At 48.9% G+C, this 24,352-nt stretch overlaps 1 protein-coding gene across 3 annotated transcripts in view; it reads left to right on the forward strand.

Moving 5' to 3' along the window:
- The window catches only part of OSCP1 (organic solute carrier partner 1), a 30,532-nt gene extending 9,748 nt beyond the window's left edge, over positions 1–20,784 (forward strand). For 2 of the 3 annotated variants that reach the window (XM_025419896.3, XM_049094162.1), the window contains 9 exons: positions 1,510–1,664; positions 6,407–6,574; positions 6,995–7,075; positions 15,713–15,816; positions 16,278–16,406; positions 17,405–17,474; positions 19,067–19,206; positions 20,169–20,232; positions 20,453–20,784. In XM_025419896.3, the coding sequence (XP_025275681.1) occupies positions 1,510–1,664; positions 6,407–6,574; positions 6,995–7,075; positions 15,713–15,816; positions 16,278–16,406; positions 17,405–17,474; positions 19,067–19,206; positions 20,169–20,232; positions 20,453–20,569 (1,028 nt within the window). In that variant the 3' untranslated portion in view covers positions 20,570–20,784. Of the gene's footprint in view, positions 1–1,509; positions 1,665–6,406; positions 6,575–6,975; positions 7,076–12,731; positions 12,899–15,712; positions 15,817–16,277; positions 16,407–17,404; positions 17,475–19,066; positions 19,207–20,168; positions 20,233–20,452 lie in introns of all 3 variants that reach the window. The other variant, XM_025419894.3, reaches the window with a different exon arrangement.
- The last annotated feature ends 3,568 nt before the right edge of the window (positions 20,785–24,352 follow it).

Genomic DNA, 24,352 nt, shown 5'->3' on the forward strand with positions numbered 1-24,352 from the left:
CATTTGAATCCTTCGGTGATAGCCACTCATAAACATGAGTCACTCATTAAACAATGATTGATTTTGTATAATTATTGTAAGTCATCAGTTTTCTTTCAAGTTTTAATTAACTATGAATGTATATTCTCCGCGTCCATATACTGTCACCCTTAGGCCAGGATATATCTGGCTTAATTAAGAATAATCTGTGTTTGGGGCGCCTGGGTGGCTCAGCCAGTTAAGCGTCTGCCTTTCGGCTCAGGTCATGATCCCAGGGTCCTGCTCAGTGGGGAGCCTGCTTCTCCCTCTCCCTCTGCCCCTCCTTCAACTCATCCTCTCCCTCCCTCTCTCTCAAATGAATAAATAAAATATTTTTTTAAAAAAAGCATAATCTGTGTTCATACATACCTCTTCCTATCTCTTGTACCAAAGAGCTTTCCTAGCCTTCAACTAATGTTATTTCAGTAGCACAAAATGTCTGAATGAGTGAGTGAATGGAGAACTAGAATTACAGACACTTTGGTTTACACACGCCTTAGGATTTTTATTCTCACCAGATGGAAATTTTCCAATCGAACAACAATATGAGACATATCACCACAGAGTAACATCATCAATATTATAGGTCAAGTATAGAAATTAAGGCATTCTAAAATGGTGCTAATCTGAAGTACATGTCTTGTAGAAACATTAGAAATGTTTTCATCTCTAATCAGTGGGTAAACTTGTCTATTTTCATAAAATGTTTTTTTCTTGGGGCGCCTGGGCGGCTCAGTCAGTTAAGCGTCTGCCTTTGGCTCAGGTCATGAGTCCTGGGATTGGGCTCCCTGTTCAGTGAAGAGCCTGCTTCTTCTCCCTCTGTCCTTCCCCCCAGCTCATGCTCTCACTCTTTCTCTCTCCCTCTCTCAAATAAATAAAATCTTTAAAAAAATTTTTTTTCTTTAAAAAGAATCAGTCACCATTAATGGTCCCATTTTTATGAAATTGTGTGTAAAAACGTTATAGATTAGCTAAAAAGACCACAAAAAGAGCAGTGCTGTTTCTCATTTTTTAAATTTTTATTATTATTATTATTATTATTATTTTGCTGTTTCTCATTTTAAAGAGGAGATCTAATCTAGAATGTTCATAGAAATCTTTTTTAAAGATACATTTCCCCTATCATCAAGTGAGATAACATATGTATAAAAGTGGTTTATAACCTCTGGAGAAAAAAAAATAAAAATAAATAAATAAATAAATAAATAAATAAATAAATAAATAAATAAAAAATAAAAATAACCTCTGGAGCACAACACATTCATACATTGTCACATTTATGTCTGCTCTGAGACAGCCTCATAAAGCACCCTGGACCCTGCCTTCTCTGGGGACACCTGTGTGGGTTCTCCCGAGGGAGCAGATCTCACCGGCACGTCAGCATCCCCACTGCGCGTGGACCCAGCTCCTCCATTCCATTCATAGCCCGCATCTCCTGATCCAAGCTTCCTTCGGTCCCTTGCTCAGCTCTGTTCTCTCTTGTCCCTACAGTTCTGAATGACATCATCTCCACCATGTTCAATCGAAAGTTTATGGAGGAATTGTTCAAACCCCAAGAGCTCTACTCCAAGAAGGCCCTGCGGACGGTCTACGACCGCCTGGCTCATGCCTCCATTATGAGACTGAACCAGGCCAGCATGGATAAGGTGAGTAGACAGCTGCCTCCTCCCCTCGGTTGCATTTCTTGTCCCTTTGGCACATGAGCACAGACTGGGTCAAATGAGATGACGAATGCACTGGTGCCTTCCCAGAAAAAGGCGCTTGTAGGTAGCAGTTCTTGGTACTGAGTTTCGGAGTTGGAAGGGACCTCAAGTCGTGCATCCCAGCCCCTCTGATGTTTGTGTCATTCCACCTGCCCATATGGGCAGCTGGCGTTGGTGCCCACATGTAGGAACACACACCTCAAACCAATACAAGTGCCAAACCCTTAAAAACTTTTAATTATACTTCATTCTTAAACACAACTGTGTCATGAATTTTATTTTTATTTTTATTTTTTGAAGATTATTTATTTATTTATTCATGAGAGACACACACACACACAGAGGGAGGGAGAGGCAGAGACACAGGCAGAGGGAGAAGCAGGCTCCATGCAGGGAGCCCGACATGGGACTTGATCCCGGGTCTCCAGGATCACACCCTGGGCCGAAGGCAGCACTAAACTGCTGAGCCACTTGGGCTGCCCTCCTGTGATGAATTTTTTTTTTTTAAGATTTTATTTATTTATTCATGAGACACACACACACAGAGAGAGAGAGAGAGAGGGAGGGAGAGGCAGAGACACAGGCAGAGGGAGAAGCAGGCTCCCTGCAGGGAGCCCAACATGGGACTCAATCCCAGGTCTCCAGGATCAGGCCCTGGGCTGAAGGCGGCACTAAACCACTGAGCCACCCAGGCTGCCTGTGTGATGAATTTTGAAAGCAAACTCAAAACTGCTCAGTCTTTACTTAGAACATGAACATACCTATTTCTTTGGGAAACAAATGATTGGGCCACTCTGATTTTTAAAATAACGAATCCAAATAAATAATGGTGGAGAATAGGGACTCCTGGGTAGCTCAGCAGTTGAACATCTGCCTTCGGCTCTAGGCGTGATCCCCAGGGTCCTGGGATCGAGTCCCACATTGGGCTCCCCGCAGGGAGCCTGCTTCTCCCTCTGCCTGTGTCTCTGCCTCTCTCCGTGTGTGTCTCTCATGAATAAATAAATAAAAATCTTTTTAAAAAAATAATTATGGGGCAGCCTGGGTGGCTCAGCAGTTTGGCGCCGCCTTCGGCCCGGGGTATGATCCTAGAGACCCGGGATCGAGTCCCACGTCGGGCTCCCTGCATGGAGCCTGCTTCTCCCTCTGCCTGTCTTTCTGACCGTCTCTTTCTCTCAGTATCTCTCATGAATAAATAAATAAAATCTTTAAAAAAAAAAGTATTATGGGAAGCCCGGGTGGCTCAGCTGTTTGGCGCCACCTTCAGCCCAGGACGTGATCCTGGAGACTCAGGATGGAGTCCCACGTCAGGCTCCCTGCAGGGACCCTGCTTCTCCCTCTGCCTGTGTCTCTGCCTCTCTCTCTCTCCTCTCTGTGTCTCTCATGAATAAATAAATAAAATCTTTTAAAAATAATAATCATTATGGAGAATAGACAAATCTCCTGTTCAGAAGACTCTCCTGTTCAGAATATAGTTACTTCCCCCCTCCCTGTGTGGGGCGGCAGTCAGTGACTTCCTTCCAAAGGGACAGTATGGAAGGGGAGAGAACAGCTAACTTAGAGTGGAGAAATGATAAACACTACAGGGTCAACATCAACGGTCATGTCAATCGTATGTACCCCGATACAGTGGGATGAGGATAGCACTCTACCTCTGTGGTCTTCCTCCCTGAAACCCATAACCCCAGTGAGAAAAACATCAGACAGATAACAGTTGGAGGTCATATTCCTGGTATCTGACCAGGACTCAAAACTCCCAAGGCCACCAAAAAGGAGAACAGGGAAATCGTCATAGCCAAGAGAGGCCTAAGGAAACCTGATGACCACGTGTAACGTGGGGTCCTGGGTTAGAAATAGGACATTAGGGGAAAATTAATGAACTCTGAATAAAATATAGACTTCAGTTACTTTTAATAATAATAATAATTTTAAAGGAATTTAAAATAAATATTTTTAAGGTTTTATTTATTTATTCATGAGAGACGCACAGAGAGAGGCAGAGACATAGGCAGAGGAAGATGCAGGGTCCATGCAGGAGCCCGATGTGGACTCATCTCAGGACCCCGGGATCACGCCCTGAGCCAAACGGAGGCGCTCAAAATCCATACTCCCTTCCAGCTGGTGCCCGACAACCTCAGGGAGATGGGCTGCCTTTAACTCTGCCCTTACCTCCTCTCACTGACTTCTGGAAAGTTACTTTATTTCTCTGAGCCTCCATGTTCTCATCTATAAAATGAGGATAATAACAGTTTTTCATCAGTTCTGGGAGAATTAAGTGAGATAACATAGTACACCAGGGCCTGATCCATAGTAGATGTTCAGTCAACATTAATCATCTCTGCTCTCTCCTCCCTCTACCTTTAAGAAGGCTTAGGTTTCCACGGAGAAAGGACACAGAATTTAGAATAAAAAATAAAACAGATTCAGGTCTTAGCTCTACCAGTTATTAGCTGCAGACTCAATTTACTAATTCTGAACTTTCCTGTCTTTATCTTTTACCTGGTTTTATCCTTTACTCCTCTCACGGTGTCCTATCCACATCAAGTGCCTAGCATCTGATAAAGGTGGCAGAGAGTCCCAGATCTAAATTTTTAGCATTATATGTTCACACACATACACACACACACACACACACCCCAGGTCCTGGGTATGCCGCTTTCTAAATGGAATGTTTAGCTGCATGTTGGAGAAGTAGGATCATGTAGAAGGTTCTAGCAAATGCCAGGATCTGACCATCCTGAGGTCAGAGTTCACCCTGCCACTTACTACAAGCTATGTGGAATTAGGCAAGTCTCTTCATTCTTAAACTGAGGCTAGCATCTTCATCATAGAGTCCCCGTCAACATTACATGGGACCAGACCAGGTGATCTACGAGAGTGGTGCTCAGCACTACATCCGTGGCCATAGTCTCCATCCTGCCTCGGACGTGCCCACAGCTTCTGTGCCAGACTGATTCCTCATGTCCCCCCACCCCCAGGCTGGCCTGCCACTGAGAGTGTCAGCCTTCTCCCACGCCCTAGGTGGAAAACACTGATCGTTTTGGACAGCTCTCATCCTCGGCCCCAAACCTAGTCTGGCAGATGCCATATGTGACAGTTGTTCATTCAAAGAATCACATGCTCTTCTTTTCCCTGCCTTTTCCCTGCCCTCCGTCTTCATTCCTGGCCTTACTTCTGGATTACTCCAGCAGAGTTTCTCTCAATCTTGTAGTCACTAGATGTCATTACACACCTGTCAGGAACCAGGTACCAGCTAATCTCGCCACCTCCAGTCTCCCTTCCATCCCAGCTCATCATTGCCAGACTCACTAATCTGGCTTAACCACCACTTCATCACGGCAGCTCAGAAAACTTTAGTAGCCCCTCCAAACCCCACCATCTAGTCTAAATTATTTTGCCTTTCTTTTTTTTTTTTTTAAAGGTTTTATTTATTTATTCATGAGACACACAGGGAGAGAGAGAGAGGCAGAGACACAGGCAGAGGGAGAAGCAGGCTCCATGCAGGGAGCCGGACGTGGGACTCCATCCCGGGTCTCCAGGATCACACCCTGGGCTGAAGGCGGTGCTAAACCACTGAGCCACCTGGGCTGCCCTTGCCTGTCTTTCTAAAACCTTTAATATTCTAACTGTGCCATACGTATCCAACCATGTTTCCCACAGACCCCAACACGAGCCACCCTCTCTAATAAGGCTGTTCTCCTCATTGTCCCAGGAAAATAGCCTGCTCACTGCTGCCTGAAGGCCTCTGCATGCTGTTCCCCTCAACTAGAACGCCTTTCCCCTCCTTCAGTCAGTGTGAGCCCATGACTGCAGCCTTCTGCTCCCACAAAACCTATCCTGACCACTTCAGTCCTCACCAGTGTCTTATCTCTGATCATTCGTGGACAGTCAGACCACACATGGGGCTTGCTGATAGCTCATTAAGTATGGTTCAGCATTTAAAATTGCTCTTACACAGTTGTAGGACTTCACACTTGCCACTCACACGCATACTCTCTCCTTGACTCCTCTTAGCAGTTAAGCAATGACCGGAAGCTAGGGAGGTTTTGTTTTTGGTTTTTTTTTTTTTTTAGATTATATTTATTTGCTTACTTATTTGAGAGAGAGAGAAAGAGAGAGAGCTCAAACAGGGGGACGGAGAAGAGAGAAGAACCTCTAGCAGACTCCACACTGCTAGGGCACCGAGCCCGACATGGGGCTCGATTCCATGACCCTGAGATCATGACCTGAGCCAAAATCAAGAGTCGGACACTCAACCAACTGAGCTACCAGCCGCCCCAGGGAGAGTTTTTTACAGATGAGAAGACTCAGGCTCAGAGAGGCAAAGGGACATGGCCAGGGCCATCCACAACACGAGAGCCGCAGCAGCGGAGGGCTGGTTTTTGAATTTCTGCTCTGTGAGACCAGCACCCAGTCCAGGACCCCACGGTTGCTGACACCATTCCAAACATGTTCCGTTAGCAACACATGTAAGCTGACCGGAAATCCTGGTTTTCCCAGGAATACCCTGGTTTATTCTTGCTGTCCTGGCTTATTTATTCATATCATCCCCTTTTACACTCTTGGGTTGAGGGATAACTGACATGGTCACGCGAGCTGTAGGAGATGCCCCGAACTGGTCTTCTGGAAACGCTTGGCCGATCGATCCTATGGAAGTGCTGATGTCTGCTTCTGTTTATTTTGTTCAGCTCTATGACCTGATGACTATGGCTTTCAAGTACCAAGTCTTGCTGTGTCCCCGCCCCAAGGATGTGTTACTGGTCACCTTCAATCATTTAGACACCATCAAGGGTTTCATCCAAGACTCCCCAACCATCCTGCATCAGGTGGAGGAGACCTTCCGGCAGCTGACTGAAGTAAGAGGGTCACCAGCCCATGAGATCCCAGCCCCATTCTTATTCTCATTCCCCTGCTGACAGCAGCCAGATTTCATGACAGATAGAACAGGACGAGGGATGACAAAGCCTGCCACTCTCCCCCAAAATTCTAGAAATCTCCAAGTATCCCTTTTGGCCACGTAATGGATCTACCCTCCTACTGTCGACCTTGGCGTCAGGAAAGCATAGACACGGAGCCCAGCCATTTCTTCCTGACTTTTCTGAAAGGGACTTGGTAGTGGATGTGTCCCCTGCTCCTGTGGGCCACGCTGGGGCTTTGTCCCCTGGGGAGGGAGCCGCGCTGGCTGTCCTGCTGCCCTGTCCCCCGGGTGCCCGCCTGGCCCTGCCTGTCGCTGAAGCCTCTCCCTGTCTCGCTGAAGCCTCTCCCTGTCTCGGCAGACATACGGGGGCCTCTCGGCGGGGGAGTTCCAGCTGATCCGCCAGACGCTCCTCAGCTTTTTTCAGGACCTGCACATCCGGGTGAGTGAGTGGGCGGCCCAGGAGCACCCTGCACCACTGTCCTGGGGCAAGGGGGGGCCAAGCGGCCAGCAGAAGAGGACTGAGGGTGCCCAGGGAGTGACTCCCCCGAGTTTGGCTCCATGACCATAAATTTCCCAATAACAAATCTCAGCAGTTGGTAAATGGACCAAGGAAGAAAACAATGCCACCATTCCTTCCCGGTTACGTTATGTTTCTCTACTTTTTTTTTTAAAGATTTTATTCATTTATTCATGAGAGACAGAGAGAGAGAGGCAGAGACCAGGCAGAGGGAGAAGCAGGCTCCACGCAGGGACCTTGACGTGGGACTTGATCCCGGGTCTCCAGGATCATGGCCTGGGCTGAAGGCAGCGCTAAACCGCTGAGCCACCCGGGCTGACCCATTTTAAAAGATTTTATTCATTCACGAGAGACACAGAGAGAGGCAGAGATACCAGCAGAGGGAGAAGCAGGGTCCATGCGGGGAGCTCGATGTGGGACTCGATCCCGGGACCCCAGGATCACGCCTTGAGCTGAAGGCGGTGCTAAACCTCTGAGCCACCTAGGAGTCCCATGTTTCTTTAAAATATGATTTATTCTCTTCTCTGGAGGAAATGGGGTCCCAAGGGTCCCAACCTGATCTCAGTTATAAGGCCTTCTCTCAAACCTTAGCATCCTTGACCTCTCCAGTAGCAGACAATGTCGGGAGGCTGCCCTCCCGCCCCACAAAGCCCCTCTCTTGGCCTTTTGTGGCCCCAGACCTTCCTGGCCTTGCCCTACAGCCTCCTGGCTCTGCGCCCCCTCAGTCCTTCCCCCCTTCACCTCCACCTGGGACTTTGGAGTCTAACCTACACCCTCCCCTTGCCCCAGCCCTGCCACCAAGACCCACAGCTCCACCTGCTTGCTGAACTCTCCTTGAGGAGGCGCCAGGTCTGCAGTGAAAATCATCTCCAAAATTCCAGTCCTGCCCCGCTGCTGACTTCCCGATTGCTTTTGAAGGCGCCGTCTTCATTCACTCAGTTTGATTCTCCTTCTCTGATCTTCATCTGACGGCCTTACCGAGCCTGCCTTGCCAGGGCCCACGTCCTCCTTTCCCTGCTTGCTGGTCCCAGCCTGGCTCGGGCCCTCCTCTGCTTATCGGCTCTTGCTCCCAACTGACCCTGCCTCCTCCCTTCAGGCCTGCTCGGGACAATTCTCCACCTAACTGCTGAGCTTCTGAATGTGGGGCCCGTCTCTCTTGGGCAGCACTTTGTTCCTCTGCATAACTTAACTCCCTGCTATGGGAAGGATGGGTGATAGGGCAAAATGAGCCCAGGCTCTGGAGTCAGACATCCTGGCATTTGAATCCCAGCTCCAGCACAGCTCTGTGACCTGGGGCAGATTACCGCTCTTGAACCTTACTTCTTCATCTGAAAACTGGACATGATAATGCCATGAGTATAGCCGAGTAATAGCCGATGCATGTGTAATACGTGTGTATTTGCTTGTATGTGTACAGGCGAGAGTGCTTCCTTCCAGCAGTTGGTCCCAGTGATTACCTCCTGGCTGTAGACAACTGCAAGGAGGATGGGAATAGGACAGAGACTTGTGTTCCATTGTATACCCTCTGAACCTTTTAAATCTTGTACTTGTGCAGGTGTAACGTATTCACACAATAAAATTCAAAACAGCGACACCTGGGAGGCTCAGTGGTTGAGCATCTGCCTTCGGCTCAGGGCATGACCCCGAGGTCCTGGGATCGAGTCCCACTTCGGGCTCCCCGTAGGGAGCCTGCTTCTCCCTCTGCCTGTGTCTCTGCCTCTCTCTCTCTCTCTCTCTGTTTCTCATGATTAAATAAATAAAATCTTAAAAAATAAAGTAAAATAAAATTCAAAAAAAAGGAAGCAGTAGGATGCGCTTAGTACCTGATTATTATTTCCCTTTTACGGGCCAGGGAAGACAAATAGATTTCAACTCGGAAGCCAATTTAATTTTTAACCCTCATGAATAATTTGATTTGCTATGGATCGAGTAATAATAACACCAGTATAAATTAGGATCTCTAATAGACATTGATTAAATAAAATATATGAAGTACAAATGACATCAAGTTCTGTATTGCTTTAAAATATTGAAAACTCGGCATCAGATTCTTATCAAGACGATGATTATCTGGACATTGTTTTATGGGTTGTAGTGATAGGAGCAGCTATATTGATTTCCCAGTTCTGACCAGATAAAATTCATTATAATGAAAAGACACTCTCAATAATAAGTTCATAACAAAATCATTAAAATATATTAAACTACAAAATATATTAAGCTTTAATTGCTACATAGGTCAGCAGTGAAACATCAGGATGTTCATGAAGAAAAATAGGAATCACATATCCTGACGATACTCAGCCACTGTTCCGTCACGCTTGGCTGGGCTTCGAGTCTGGTCTTTAATGGTAATTCCGCAGTTTGTGATTGCCTATGCGGATTTTCTCTGTGTTCAAAAGAGCCTTAACAGTTTTTAGATTAGTTAGTAAAACCAACTAATTCAATCAAGAAAGCATAGGTCTGATCTAACACTCCCTTGCTTATTGTTTAGACAAAGCAAATACAAAACGCCTCATCTGGATATCCAGAGCTTTCTGTGGTATCAAGAAACAACCTGACATGGTTTTAATGGGCTCAAGGCCCTGACCTGCCCTCAGGCCTGGCCAGAGACTGCCTGAAAACCCATTCCCCTTGGGATCCTGAGTGCTCTTTACAGCCCCTTCAGCCCTCCCGAGCTCTTCCAATTGGTCCCCCACCCTCTCCTGTACTCACTCTCCCACCTTCCCTCGTGGACTGCCCTCGTGTCCTTCCCATTGTTTCCATTGTTGGAAAACATCATTCCATCTTCACCTCTCCATGGAATGTTCCCTATACCTCCCCTCCATCATCTGCTCCGCCTGGAAATATTTCAACCCGTAAGACCCGGTCAGTCTAACACATGTTTATTGTGTGCCATGAAAACATTCCAGGCACTGTTTTCAGCACTTGAGATGCGTAAGTGAACAAGACCGAGGCCCTGCCTTAAGGAGGTTCTTCTACACTAGGAGGAAGAGACAGGGAGGATAAGTAAGTCATGTTCTTGTTCTGTTAACTCTAGAAAGATGGCAAGATTAGGTAAAGTTATAAAGGGCAACAGGGAGGGGATGTTGCATTAGACCAGCGCTGTCCAATAGCACTTTCTGTCTATGGAAATCTTCTATATCTGTGCTGTCCAATATGATAGCCACTAGCCACATGTGGCTATGCAGCACTCAAAATATGGCTAGCGTGACTGAGAAACTGAATTTGTAATTTAATTTTAATCTCCACCCTTGACTAGTAGCTACTGGATGGAATTAGATGAGAGGGTCAGGGGCAGTCTTTCTTTCTTTCTTTCTTTCTTTCTTTCTTTCTGCCCCATGGGGCAGCCTTTCTGAGGATAGACCTTTTATTGAGAATGTGACTAAAGAAGATCTCGGGGAAGCGCATCTAAACAGAAGGGAGAGCAAGTTCAAAGGCCCTGAGATGGAAAAAGCACGATGCGTTCCTTGGACAGAGAGGAAACCGGTGTGGGTGAAGCCTGCCTAGGCAGGAATGATGCGGTTGACAAGCAGTGCAGCACGGGCACTAACCAACCAGAACAGGTGCCAGTCATAACCTACCCGCTGACTTAGCTCCATACCTAGTGAGCAGTTGGTTCTAAGAGTAAAGAAAACATCTCAAGCATCCTAAGGTGAGCGGTAACATGATCTGATGTGTATCTGGAAGATGAACAGTATGGGGCAAGGGTGGAGGTAGGACAGCAGTCAGGACATGACTGCAGAAATCTAGGTAGAAAATGAAAGTTTTTGGTGCTGCCAGTAGAGAGTGAGAAGTCGCCACGTCTGGGGAATCCCTTCAGGGCAAGAGCAGAAGACTTACTGAGACACTGAACATGGGGAGGAAGGAAAAGAAGAATGGAGAAGGGCTCCTATGCTTCTGGCCTGAGCAGCTGCTGGTGCCCAGTGCCATTGGCCGAGAGGGGAAGGACCAAGGGAAATATATTTGGGTAGAAAAATTCATTGATTTGACTATTAGACGTCCGAGTAGCGATGTCAAATAAGCAACTGAATATGCAAACCGAGAGTCCAGGGGAGCGGTTATCTGCACACATGATAGAGATGGCATTTGAGGTCTTCTGGCCTCTTGGTGGAGGCTGGGCACTCTCCCTCATCCCCAGGTGGGGTGTTTGAGGCACCATCAGCATTTTGCCACCTCCCCCCTCACTTTCAGATCATTATTCTCCTGCCCTCGTCAACGTGGCCCTCTTCTAGTGAGCCCAGACCAGCAACCAAGCACCACGCAAAGCCCTGCGCTCATCACTCACTGCTAAAACTGACTGCCAAGCCACTCGCCCGTATTCCCGGAGCATTTATATCCTGGGCTCACTCTCCTCCTGGCCACCAGAGAACTGCCACCACCCTGGGGAACGTGAATGCTCTAGGACCCCCCCCCCCCCCCCCCCCGCCTCATCCAGCACTCCGACCCCACACAGCTCTATGACCTTCATTTCCTCTTTCCATAGGAAACATGATTCCTACCCTCAGGAACTCATTAGAGGAGGAGAGAATGCACTAAGTGCCTTACAGATTTTTTTCAAAGATGTTATTTATTTATTCATGAGAGACTCACAAAGAGAGGCAGAGATGCAGGCGGAGGGAGGAGCAGGCTTGGGGGGTTGTGGGAAAACGACATGGTCATGACCTGAGCCAAAGGCAGATGCTCAACCGCTCGCCACCCAGGTGCCCCCAGATGTTTGATTTTAAAAACAGAAGAGTATAAAGAGAGAGGACACAAAACGGGAGGGCGGTCAGTTCTACCCTAAGAGAATTAGAAAAGTCAGGGTGCCTGGCGGGTTCAGTCAGTGGAGCGTGTGACTCTTGATCTACAAGTCATGAGTTCAAGCCCCACACTGGGTGTAGAGATTATTTAAATAAAATTTTTAAAAAAGAAAAAAAGTCTTCATAGAGGGCCTGATATTTTTTTTTTTTTAAATGGGTTTTACCAGGCCCAAGGGAAATAAAGGGAAGGGTTACCTGGACACCTGGGTGGAGGACACCATCTCAATAAAGACATGAGGTACATAACCACCTAGTGTATTTTGTGGTGCAGGGGGTGCGGAAGGCTGCAAGCGTTTGGGTATGGCTGGAACATAGGACTTAAGGAGGAACATGGCTGCAGAGAAGAACAAGGGCCCACTGGACATTATCTGGCAGGTCCTTGAAGCAGGAGAGGGACAGGATCAGATATAAGTTGAGAAGAGTCTCTTCAGCAGCAGATTGGAGGATGCATCACAGCCGATGAGAGGGGAGGCAGGCAGGCCAGTTAGGAGGCACCTGCAGTGGCCAAGTTAGAGATGACAAAGGTCTGCACTAGGGACCAGGGTGGAGACGAGGGGCCAGATACAAGAAGTGATCACTGGCGAGGTGGTGCTGGGCAACTGCATGGGAAAGTGGGGGTCAGGGAAACTCTGATCACTGGCTTGGTGCCCTGGTGGTGTCCTCCACTACCATCAATCGGGAACACTAGAGGAGGATCAGGTTTGGGAAGACAAATGATGACCCCCTGTTCTGAGCAGGGTGAACTTGAGGTGCATCCATTGGAACCTGTCTAATAGGCAATGGAATAGATGCATCGGATGCCCGGGGAAGAAGGCTAAGTGGCAACTCGAGATCTGAGAGCCATCAGCACAGAGGTGAACACTGGGAACAGACGAGATCACCTGGGAGAAAAGAGTGGGGAATCAGAGGAGAAGGAAGGGGAGAGTCACGCTTACAGCAGAAGGTGAGCAGAGGGGCCGGGCAAGCAGACAGACCCACAGTCCTGTCCAGCCGAGGGCAGGTTGTTGAGCGAAACACAACCACACACTTAACTGAAGTGTGGACATTTCAGACCAGCTGTGACATAGTCAGCCTTGTTAGAAGTACGCTCACAGAGGGTCCGGCACACATATACATATTCCCACTTCGGATTTCTTTCTCCGTGCTTGCATTCACATCCCTTGGTCACAGAATCTCAAGGTTAAGAATTCCTTAAGGGTTGTCCTGCCAAACCGTCCAATCAAATCCGTTTACGCTTCAGGTTACACATTACCCCCAAAACATGCCTTGTGCCCTTCCGTCTCTGCTTCTAAAGTGTCTCCATACCCACCTCCCTCTAGGCCCAGCTCCAGACCCCTACCTACCTACCCCCATGCCTTGGTCATTCTCTTCAGTAGGTTACTCAACAATGCGTCTGCTACCAGCATCTCCTGCTTTATCCTATTCCTTTTCCCCGTCTCATGCTTGGTTCCTGTGTCCAATTAGAACGTAAATCCTGAGAGTATTAGCTGCCGGGTACTGAGCCCTTACTATGTGTCAGACTCTGTGATAACTACTTTTTCATTATCTGATTTAACAGGTAACGCTCATCCATTGAATAGATGCAATTATTACCCCTAGTTTACCAAAGAGAAAACTAATTGCACAGAATGGTTGTGTAACTTGCCCCTAAACCCAGAGCCAAGAAGTGGCCCAGCTGAAGCATGAGCTGAGACAGTCTCACATCAGCATGCCAAGCTGTCAGCTTATGGATTCCTACTGGTTTGCATTGTCACTTGTTTGCACACAACAGATGCTTCTTTTTTTTTTTAAGTTTGAGGGTTTTTTCTTAAGATTTTATTTATTTATTCATAGAGATGCAGAGAGAGAGAGAGAGAGAGAGAGAGGCAGAGACACAGGCAGAGGGAGAAGCAGGCTCCATGCAGAGAGCCTGACGTGGGACTCAATCCAGGGTCTCCAGATCACGCCCTGGGCTGCAGGCGGCGCTAAACCCCTGCGCCACCCGGGCTGCCCAACAGATGCTTCTTTTTGAGGATATTACGAATATAATCTTGTAGAATTTTTGAGTTTGAAGGGATCTTCAAATTTATCTCATTTTACAGATGAGGAAGCTAAGAGCTAATCAAACTGATTAACTGCTACAACCTGTAGGAGATTTAATCAGACCCTGATCTCCACACAAAGTATACAGACCAGTGGTACCCGTCTAGCTCAGCTGGTAAAGCATGTGACTCTTGATCTCCGGGTTTTGAACTTGAGGCCCAAGTTCGGTATAGATATAGAGATTACTTAAAAAAAAAAAAAAAAAAAAAAAGTACGTAAACCAGGGAGTAGAAATAAGCATAATGTGGTGTTTGCAGTCACCTAGAAGACTTTCAAACTCGGGATCCCTGGGTGGCGCAGCGGTTTGGCGCCTGCCTTTGGCCCAGGGCGCGATCCTGGAGACCCAGGATCGAATCCCACGTCAGGCTCCCGGTGCATGGAGCCTGCTTCTCCCTCTGCCTATGTCTCTGCCTCTCTCTCTCTCTGTATGACTATCATAAATAAAAAAAAAGTAAAAAAAAAAAGACTTTCAAACTCTAGTGCCAACCAGATCTACCTGCTGTGGCCCCTTCCCACCAACCTGTCCAGCACATGGCCTGCAGCTTGGGCTGCAGAGCCAGAAACACAAGGGTTGAACCTTCAGCTCTGCCCCTTACGAACTAGCTGCCCTTAAGAAAGTATCTCAACCTCTGAGCTACCAATTCTTCATCTGTAAAATGGAGGTTCTGATAGGCCTCACAGCTGTATGGGAAATCAGCAGGGAACCTAGGAATGGTGTGGAATTTGGAGTCAGCCTTGGTTTTGAATCCAGGCCCCATCTCTTACTGTTCTCTCTGGGCAAGTCACCTCACTGTGGGAGCCTTGGCTTCCTCATCTTTAAAATAGGAGTAATAATTCACATTGACGTGGATAGAACTGGAGGATGTTATGTTGAGTGCAATAAGTCAATTGGAGAAAGACAATCATCATATGGTTTCACTTGTATATGGAATATAAGAAATAGTGAAAGGGACCATAAGGGAAGGAGGGGAAACTGAGTGGGGAAGAATTAGAGAGGGAGACAAACCATGAGAGACTCCTGACCCTGGGAAACACAATAAGGGGTGCAGAAAGGGAGGTGGGCGGGGGGATGGGGTCACTGGGTGATGGGCACTGAGGAGGGCACTTGGTGGGAAAAGCACTGGGTGTTATTCTCTATGTTGGCAAATTGAACTTAAATGTTAGAAATTGTTTTAATTTAAATAAATAGATGGATAGATAGAGATAGATAGATAGATAGAAGTAAATGGGGGTAATACAGTTCACCTGGAAGACTTGCTTCTTCAAAAGAAGGTATGTTTGTGAAAACATTGTAGCTCTGCTGGGCTAGTTATGCTGAGTCTTTCTCTCATTTTTTTTTAAAGATTTTATTTATTTATTTATTTATTTATTTATTTATTTATTTATTTATTTATTTATGAGAGACACACAGAGAGGCAGAGACACAGGCAGAGGGAGAAGCAGGCTCCATGCAGGGAGCCCGATGTGGGGACTTGATCCCAGGACCCCAGGGTCATGCCCTGATCCAAAGGCAGATGCTCAACCGTTGAGCCACCCAGGCGTCCCTTTCTCTCTCATTATGATAGACTTACTAGGTAGTATCCCGAAGCCATTACACATTTTCCATCCTCAGAGTGCTTGTGTCTAGGAAAATATACCCCCCAAAAATAACAATAAGTATATATATTTTTTCCAGGTATCCATATTTCTAAAGGACAGAGTTCAGAATTCTAATGGTCGCTTTGTGTTGCCGGTGTCCGGGCCTGTTCCCTGGGGAACTGAAGTTCCTGGACTCATCAGGTGAATTCTCAACTGTAATTGTCAGACCAGCATTCGGGGGTGCCAGGAAACCACCATGTGGGCCACCAGAGAGAATATGGCACTGCTGGGTTCCCCCCCCGCAATTCCTTCGGTAAAGCACAGCAGTTAGAAGGCCAGGTTCTCATCCCAGCTGTGCCGCTTAGCAGACACTTGAGGCCAACCACCCAGTTCTTCAGGATTCACTTCCTCATCTATTAAATGACTGCTGTGAGGATGAATAAGATACTAATGCTCTGAAGTGCTCATTCAGCGCCTGGCACATAACATGTAGTTAGTAAATATTAATATTATTATTATTATTATTATTATTGCCTCAACCAGCATCTTTACCTTGAAGGAGTGCACGGATTCCTTTTTGTCCCCTAGTACAAAGAATAAAGAAGCCTCCGGGACTCCCCCGAGCTTGGAGAACATCCCATCATGTTATATTTGTATTCTAGGATGTTCAACAACAAAGGCAAAGAAGTGAAGAAGGTGGAATTCAAGCACGGTGGACACTATGTCACTGCCCCCAAAGAAGGTTCTTTTGAGCTTTGTGGAGACCGAGTCCTGAAACTGGGAACCAATATGTAAGCAAATCCTCCCTCTCTGAATGAATTCAAGTCCAAGGGCGGTCACTTCATTTAAAAAACCAGCTTGATGTCCTCCTCTACGGAAACCTCTACAGACAAGGGGAATCACTTCCCCTCAGGTAGAAGGCATGCAGAGCCCTGACATTTTTTCTTTTCTTTTCTTTTTTTTTTAAGATTTTATTTATTTATTCATGAGACACAGAGAGAGAGAGAGAGAGAGAGAGAAGGAGACACAGGCAGAGGGAGAAGCAGGCTCCATGCATGGAGCCCAACACAGGACTCGATCCCCGGTCCCCAGGATCAGGCCTTGGGCTGAAGGTGGCACTAAACCGCTGAGCCACCTGGGCTTCTAGTGAGCCCTGACATTTTCAAAGGGCCCCCAAGATTTCCAAACATAAGGCAACTCACCAGGCTGAAAAGATAAATCATTTTAACTAACCATGGACGAGAACTAGCCAAAAGCTCTGTCACGGTGGAGACACAGGAAGGTGTGGCCTTCACGCATCGCTCACAGTTTCTTCAGTAACTACTTTGCGAGAAGAGCCTTTGCCACACAGCTTCACAGGTATTTTTCTTTGGGAAAACGTGAAATCTGAATGCTGACACTCACTTAGTTAAATTTTGTACTCCCAGGACATTTCTGGATGCTTTTTAACATCTCAAGATAAAAGTTAGGTGCTGTAGTTGTGAGTTAGAGGAAGTCTGTGTGTAAAAAGGCTAGACAGTGTTTTCTTTTCTTTTTAATGTTTCTACTACTGATTTTTTCTTTTATGGGATTTTATTTTATTTTTAAAGATTTTATTTATTTATTCATGAGAGAGAGAAAGAGAGACAGAGACACGACAGAGGGAGAAACAGGCCCCATGCAGGGAGCCTGACTCCAGACTCGATCCCAGGACCCCAGGATCACGCCCTGGGCCAAAGGCAGGCACTAAACCGCTGAGCCACCCAGGGATCCCCTAGATGGTGTTTTCACAGTTTTCCATTGATACCAGGTACAGCATTAACCGGCCCGTGGAAACGCATATGTCTGGAGCATCAAAAAACTTGGCTTCACGTACACAGGTGAGCCTCTGCCACCCTTCTGCATCTTCAGAGCTTATTTCTAGACACAGAAATCTAGATGGAGAGGAGGGTGGAAACTCTAGACTTCAAAGCCAGCCAGCGCTTCCCTCATTGTTTGCAATTTTCTCGGTTCGGCCTTACAAGTACAAAGGTTTTTAATTGTAGTTTCTCATGAAGACTTGCAGTGATCTGACTAATTAGGTAATTTTAGGCTTGGCTCAACCACCATAATTAAGCTGGAACCTCACACCAGGACACGTGAAACAGTGCTGCGCCAGCGCCACTTAGGCCTGCGGTTGCTGAGTCTAGGACTCCTGTGCATCGTGATGCTTACAGCATCCCTTTACACTGCTACCCGAACAACGACGCGCTAGCTAAGGTCACAAGGGGGGTTTAGATTCTCTGAATTCCATCTTTTATTTATTATTTTTATTTTTTTTAAGATTTATTTATTTATTTATGATAGACATAGAGAGAGAAAGAGAGGCAGAGACACAGGCAGAGGGAGAGGGAGAAGCAGGCTCCATGCAGGGAGCCCAACGTGGGACTCGATCCCGAGACTCCAGGATCACGCCCTGGACCAAAGGCAGGCACTAAACCGCTGAGCCACCCGGGGATCCCTATTTTTTGAATTCCATCTTTTAAATTTGCACAGAATTAGCGGCAGCTAGCTATAGGACAGACCAGGAAATATTCAGTGATTTGGCACACGTTGATCGAACTACTTCTATGGGCTGGGAACCCAGGGACACAAAGCTTGGCTTACAAGGAGAGGTGGGCACGCAGACCCAAGTGTCAGTAGAAGCAAAAGGCACCAAGGGATGGAAGAGCGTGGCGGCATTTGGGGGAAGCAGGGAGGCAGCTTCTCTCCACACCACTAGACCGTAGTCACTGAGGCCTGGTGGCCAGATTTGCCCACACCAGGACCCTGGGGACTGATTCCAAAGAAGCTTAAGCAATTTAGACTTCGCCATTTAGGCAAGTGTCAGAGGGCTTTTATCCCAAGCGAGGAAGGAGGGAGAGAAGGACTCTACTTTAGATAACTGGTGGCAGAGTGACCGACCAAGACGGCAGGAGGGGAGGGCAGGGGGCGGCTGGGTTGGAGGTGGGGTACAGGGGAGGAGTGGAGGCTGAGTGGAGCCAGACCCCTGGGAGGCAGTTTCCCCGGTGTGTTCGCCACAGGCACCACCTGAGGGCAGTGTGGTAGCTCCTGTGGAAGCTGTGCCCCTGGCCCTGGGGCATTTGCTGAGGCTACTTGCAGTGGCCTGAGGACCTAGACTCCTGGAAGAGGAAGCAGTGTTCCCCTCCAAGGAGGAAGCTCTCCTGAGAACGGGGATGCCTGGGGCCCTCCACTCATCCTGAAAGTGTGAGAATCTCGGGTTTGCTAAGAGCCCTTCTGCTTCTGATTGTGGATGGTTTCTGTTTGAGTTAAGCATGTTTTCTAATACTTTATCTGGACACAGTCCTGCCCAGGATAACTTAAACGGTTGTTGTTTTTGCCTTGTTCTGTAATGCCACCCTGGGGCTCTGGGGTCTCAGCAGGAAATGTGATCACCTGCACCTGGCTAAAAATCCTGAAATTGTTTCTGCAGGAAAGCATTGTTCCAAACCCTCTTGCTAAAGAAGAGCTGAATCTCTTGGCCAGGCTGATGGGAGGGATGGAGATTAAGAAAGCCAGTGGCCCCGAGCCAGGATTCCGGTTGAATCTCTTCACCACCGATGAAGAGGAGGAGTACGTTTTAAACCTGTTTCTTACAAGGCATATGTAAAAAATCCTAACCGTGAAAAGAACCCAAAAATGGCCATGATAAGCCAGTAACACTTATATAGATGTAAAGGTCACAGAGGAAAACCCAGCAAATTCAATAACCTAGTTAAAGAGGAATCCACCAGTATTAAATGGCCTGAACCTTCTGGATTCATTCAAGAGATAGTTCTAGGGTTTTACTTTAGCAAAGCAGAGCTGAACAAAGAAGTATTAGAAGTCAAGATAATCATAGTGAGAAAAGTCTGTTAAGAAACCAGAGGGAAGCCAGAGCATGATGACTTTGGGATAAACCAGTTTCCCCCAAAACCAACGGGGAGAGTAATCCACCCCGATTTGTCCAGAGCCTGATGGTTCGTATAGCACTTTTACACCATGGTCTCCTGTGATCCTCCTTGCAACCAAATATTTGCAGCGAGGGCCGCCTTCTGCTTCCGTATCCATGGACCTAACCTTTTGTGCACTTCTGTGCGACAGGTGCCATGGTAAGTGCTGGGGACACAGAGATGGAGGGTAAGACCTAGAGCCTGTGCCCAGGAGCTCGTAGGGTAGGAGGCAGGGAATGCACACGGACACAAGTCCCTTCAGTGCCGGGTCCTAAACGCTCTGACGGAGGACGCGGGGATTGACTCTGCACCAGCAGATGGAGGCAGCTGGCATCCGGGCTTGGTCTCGGAGGCTGCCAAGGAGAGGAAGGGGGAAAAACAGTCTTGGCCAAGTGCAGCTACATGCAAAGGTGCAGAGACGTAAAAGGACTTGACTTTCTGGAGCATAGGGTGCGCTGCTTGGGGAGAGAACAGAAAGCTGAAGGGAAGGGGCAGGAGGCGAGGCATAAAAAATAGGCTGCCAAGTTGTTGGATGTGCCAGCTTGCCACGCTGGCAAGGAGACAGCCCTGACCTTCGACCCGTTTCTCTACCGCCTCCTGCAGACAAGCGGCGCTCACCAGGCCAGAGGAGCTATCGTACGAGGTGATCAACATACAGGCTACTCAGGTGGGTGTGAGTGGGTGACCCCACAAGCCACGTGTCGGTCCCCTCCTCATCTGCTAACTTTGAACTCCCCAGGCCCCCCTTCTCTCTAATCAGCCTGTACCCAGAGCCCCTGCTCTGACACACGGCACCACGGGGGACAAACCTTCTACACCCCCTGCGCGGAGAAGCAGCTGTGCCCACCCGTCCCCTTCACTGCCTTGCCCTCTTGTTTCTCCACCAGGACCAGCAAAGGCACGAGGAGCTGGCTCGCATCATGGGGGAGTTTGAGGTCACCGAGCAGCCGAGGCCAAGCACCAGCAAGGGGGATGACTTGCTGGCCATGATGGATGAGTTATAGCTGTGCCGGCCGAGCACCCCCACCCCGCGGTCCCTGTGGGGTGGGCCGCCCCATAAGGACCCCGGGGATGCCCCAGGCAGCAAACCGAGCGAGGCTGCTGCTAGTTTTCTACTGAGTGAGTGGTTACCTCCCATTCCTGTTTGTGTTGTAAAGAACCATGCGAGGCTCCTTCCAGTCTGGAAGGCGCACACATATACATGTTTTCAGCTTTTCAATTGGACCTTCTCCGTTTTCTTCTGGCTTTACGGCAACCATCCAAGGCCTCCCAGGCCGCAGGTTCAAGCCCCAGAGTCACTAAGGGGGTGCCCTCATTGCTGCTTTCACCTGTAGCTTTCCCGTGGACACATGTAGCCCACAGATGCCCGTCTGTGAATCATCACGATACTTCAGAGCTTCCTGGGATGTACGCGGCCCTGTGAGTGAGTTTGAAACAGGTGGGAAAGGTGGTCGGGGCCCAGTTCAGACAGTCCTCCTCAGCCTGGCACCCTGGAAATTGTAACCGCAGGGGTGGAGCAAGCAAGGCCATGACAGGGAACATGCAGCTGGGCTCCACGCAGAGCAAGCAGGGGTCTGGCGTCCTCTGCACCTCTGGCTGGTCCCATATGTGGTGTGGGCTTATCCCACATGGAAACCTGTACCGAGGATATAGTTTGCTTGATACGGACTCCTCACCCCCAGAGTCTTCCTCTGCCACTTAGAGTTCCTGCCTCTAGAGACCCTCCTCCATCTATACTTCATCCTCAGTGGCGGGCAGAGCCTTAAGCGAGGGGGATACGTAGGTGGCATGCGTGGTGTGCCACTTTCCCTTCCACGAACCAGAGGAGGTACTTCCCTTGGCAGGGTGCCACGTCTAATTAAGATCCACGTAAAATATCTCAGGCCAGGGCTGTCCTAATTACTTCAGGAAGGAGCATTAGCCCCCCACCACGTGCTCACCATGGACTGAGTAACTGGCAGGCTCAGAGCCGGCCAACGTCTAGAGGCCAAGGTCCACCGAGTCCCACGGAAGGAATATCCCGAGTGGCAGAAGGCACGAGAGAAACGGAGCTGAGCTGGCCATTGCCCGAGATTGAGCCAACCCCAGCGACCACTGTGGCTCCTCACACGGCAGCAAGAGTGGTGGCAGACATGGTTCTGGAAGGCGAGGGTCAAGGAAGCCGTCCTTAGCCTGCCCGAGTCAGGGCATTTGGATGCGGAAAGAGAAATGAGCAGATGAACTTATGTTGCTTCCTACCAAGGAAAGTCAATTGTCATTTCCTCACCTGCAGAACCCCCCAGAGGAGAGGCCCGTGGCGCGGTATGCTCCTCTCACAGCTTACAAAGGGCCCTCTGTCTTGGTCTCCTGTGAGCAATCTGGCCACCAGCTGGGGTGGTCTGAAAGGGTGACAGATAAAGGGAAAGGCTCAGTCCTGTGCTAAGTCAGCTCCCACCGCACCGCTGCAAACCCAGACCTCACGGCCTGCTCCGAGCCTGTCCTAGGGCCCTGGACGTGGGCCTCCAGCTGCTGAGAAGCAGCCTCCTCCCTTCGCCTATCCCAGAGCCCTGCGGATGATTTCAAACATGTCTCGGTTCCCTCTGTAAACAAACAAGATACAGATCTCCCTTAGGGCCGCCTTGTGATGAAGCAACCTTTGACTTTCATGTCTCTAGACTTGCACACATATTGAGAAAAACAAGTGTACCTGCCCAGTGGTTGAGGGCACGCAGAGAGAGCAGGGGAGGCAGGAGGAGGCGAGGAAAACAGAAGACGGGGGTGGCTCTGGCAAGAACGTGGGCTGGGGACGAAGGCTGCGTCAGTGTCAGAGTCAGGCCCCTGGGCCCGGGCCCCACAGCCTCGAGGGCAGTCACTCTCCCCAAGCCTCAGTTCCCTCGTCTGGAAGAACGACAACTAGCTCACGGGCTCAGAGCCGGCTTACCCGGATACGACGCTGAGTTTGCAGGCCCTACCCCAGCGGGGGCTGAGAACTGGGATTTATACCCATGCCACCACTACCCCACTCCATGCTTTGGGGGTACATTGGCTGTCTTCCAGCTCTCCTGGGACTGACTAACGTCTTCTCCACTGAGTTTCAAAACGTTCCACTGTGTTCATAAAGTGTTGGCGTGCCCTACAGATTATAGGAGGCAAAGTTCTAGAAAAGTCTTCTGGATGGAAGTTCTTTAGTGGCTCCCAGACGAAAGGTATAAAAAGTGAGAGTGGAGGAGAAAAAGAAAAGGGGGGGAAAGTGTATTTAGCCCTCAGTTTTAAGAGGAAAGCCACCCCACCCTCGTCCACATAGGTATCTAGCGATTCTTAAAGGTAAACTCACTTTCCGCCCCCGCCCCAGTGCGGTAACCAGGTCCTGGAGATCCCCAGGTCTAAACAGGGTCACACTCCCTCATCCACTTGTACTGGGTTATCCCCGGCTTATCCAGGACAGAGGCCAACTGAAGCCACGGGAAACCACAGAAAGAGAAGCGCAAACTTCAGAAAACATACTGATTTGCCATAGTACCTCATCCTAAAGACCCGAGTTAAGATCTGAAAACTCCTACACTCTCTACTTCACCTTCACTCCCTTTGTGTTGAGCCTTGGGTAACAAGGCCTTGGCTCTTCAGGCCGGGTTCCTGGACAGCTGGCGGTAGAGGGGGTTAGAGGAGGTGTTGGGGGGGGGTTGCATTAAGGAAACCCCATCACAGTTGGATCCTCCCCTCATAGCTTTGTGACTGAGTGTGAAGCGAGTTCTCAGATCCGAACTCCCCCTTTTCAAATGTGAATGTCAAAATCCTTGGAATCCAGCGCCAACGGAAATTACTCTGGATGATTTGATCAACAACCCCATCCAGTACTCGCGCACACGCACACATGCACTACCAGCGGTGCCTCTGCTGACACAAACAGCATTACCTCCTTTGTCAATTCCCCAAATTCCACGAAACCCCAACTGCATCAGTCACGAGGAAGCCACACCGCCAGCACAGACCCAGGACTCCTAAATCCTAGAGGCCCACATTAGCCTCTGATCACTCTGCCCTCGGTTGTCTTTATAAAGCTCTCTAACTTCCTTTTGAAGCGTTGGGGCCATTGTTTTCTCGGGTCTTCAAGGGGGAGCCATGGTGTCAGCCCAGGACCCCCCGACCTGCAGCAGGTGGTCATCCTAGATGTCCTGTCCTTTTTTTTTTCTTTTTTTAAAGATTTTATTTATTTATTCACGCGAGACACAGAGAGACACAGGCAGAGGGAGAAACAGGCTCCATGCAGGGAGCCTGATGTAGGACTCGATCCCGGGTCTCCCAGGATCACGCCCTGGGCCAAAGGCGGCACCAAACCGCTGAGCCACCTGGGCTGCCCCTAGATGTCCTGTCCTGAAGACCTACCTCTCAGCTTCAGGTACAGCTTCTTCGTGTGCTTGCCCTCATCCCCTGCCCACTTCAGCACACCTCTTACCTGTACCCTTCCTCCCCTCCATCACACCTTCCTTCTGCACCTGAGACTTGAATCCCAACCTGCGGAGGACGAACTCCCAGCCCACCCACTCCCGCCACAGCTGGGGCCTCCACTTCTGCAGGCCGTCCTTGCTTCTCTCCATCGGCTCCCTGGCCGCCTGCCCCCAGCCATGCACTAGAGTGGTCTACGCAGCTCCGGTCACTAGAGTCACTACGCAGGCCCCTGCTGCCTTCTCTGTGGGCTGTGCGGGTTGTGCGACTCGGCCCCACGCAAAGGCCTGCTCTCTTCCCCAGGCCCCTGGGCCTTTGGAAGGCTCCTGGCCTGGCCTAAGTCCATTTTCTGCCTAAAACTCTCT

This window comes from Canis lupus, chromosome 15 (genome assembly GCF_003254725.2).
Source record: "Canis lupus dingo isolate Sandy chromosome 15, ASM325472v2, whole genome shotgun sequence".
Lineage (NCBI taxonomy): Eukaryota > Metazoa > Chordata > Mammalia > Carnivora > Canidae > Canis > Canis lupus.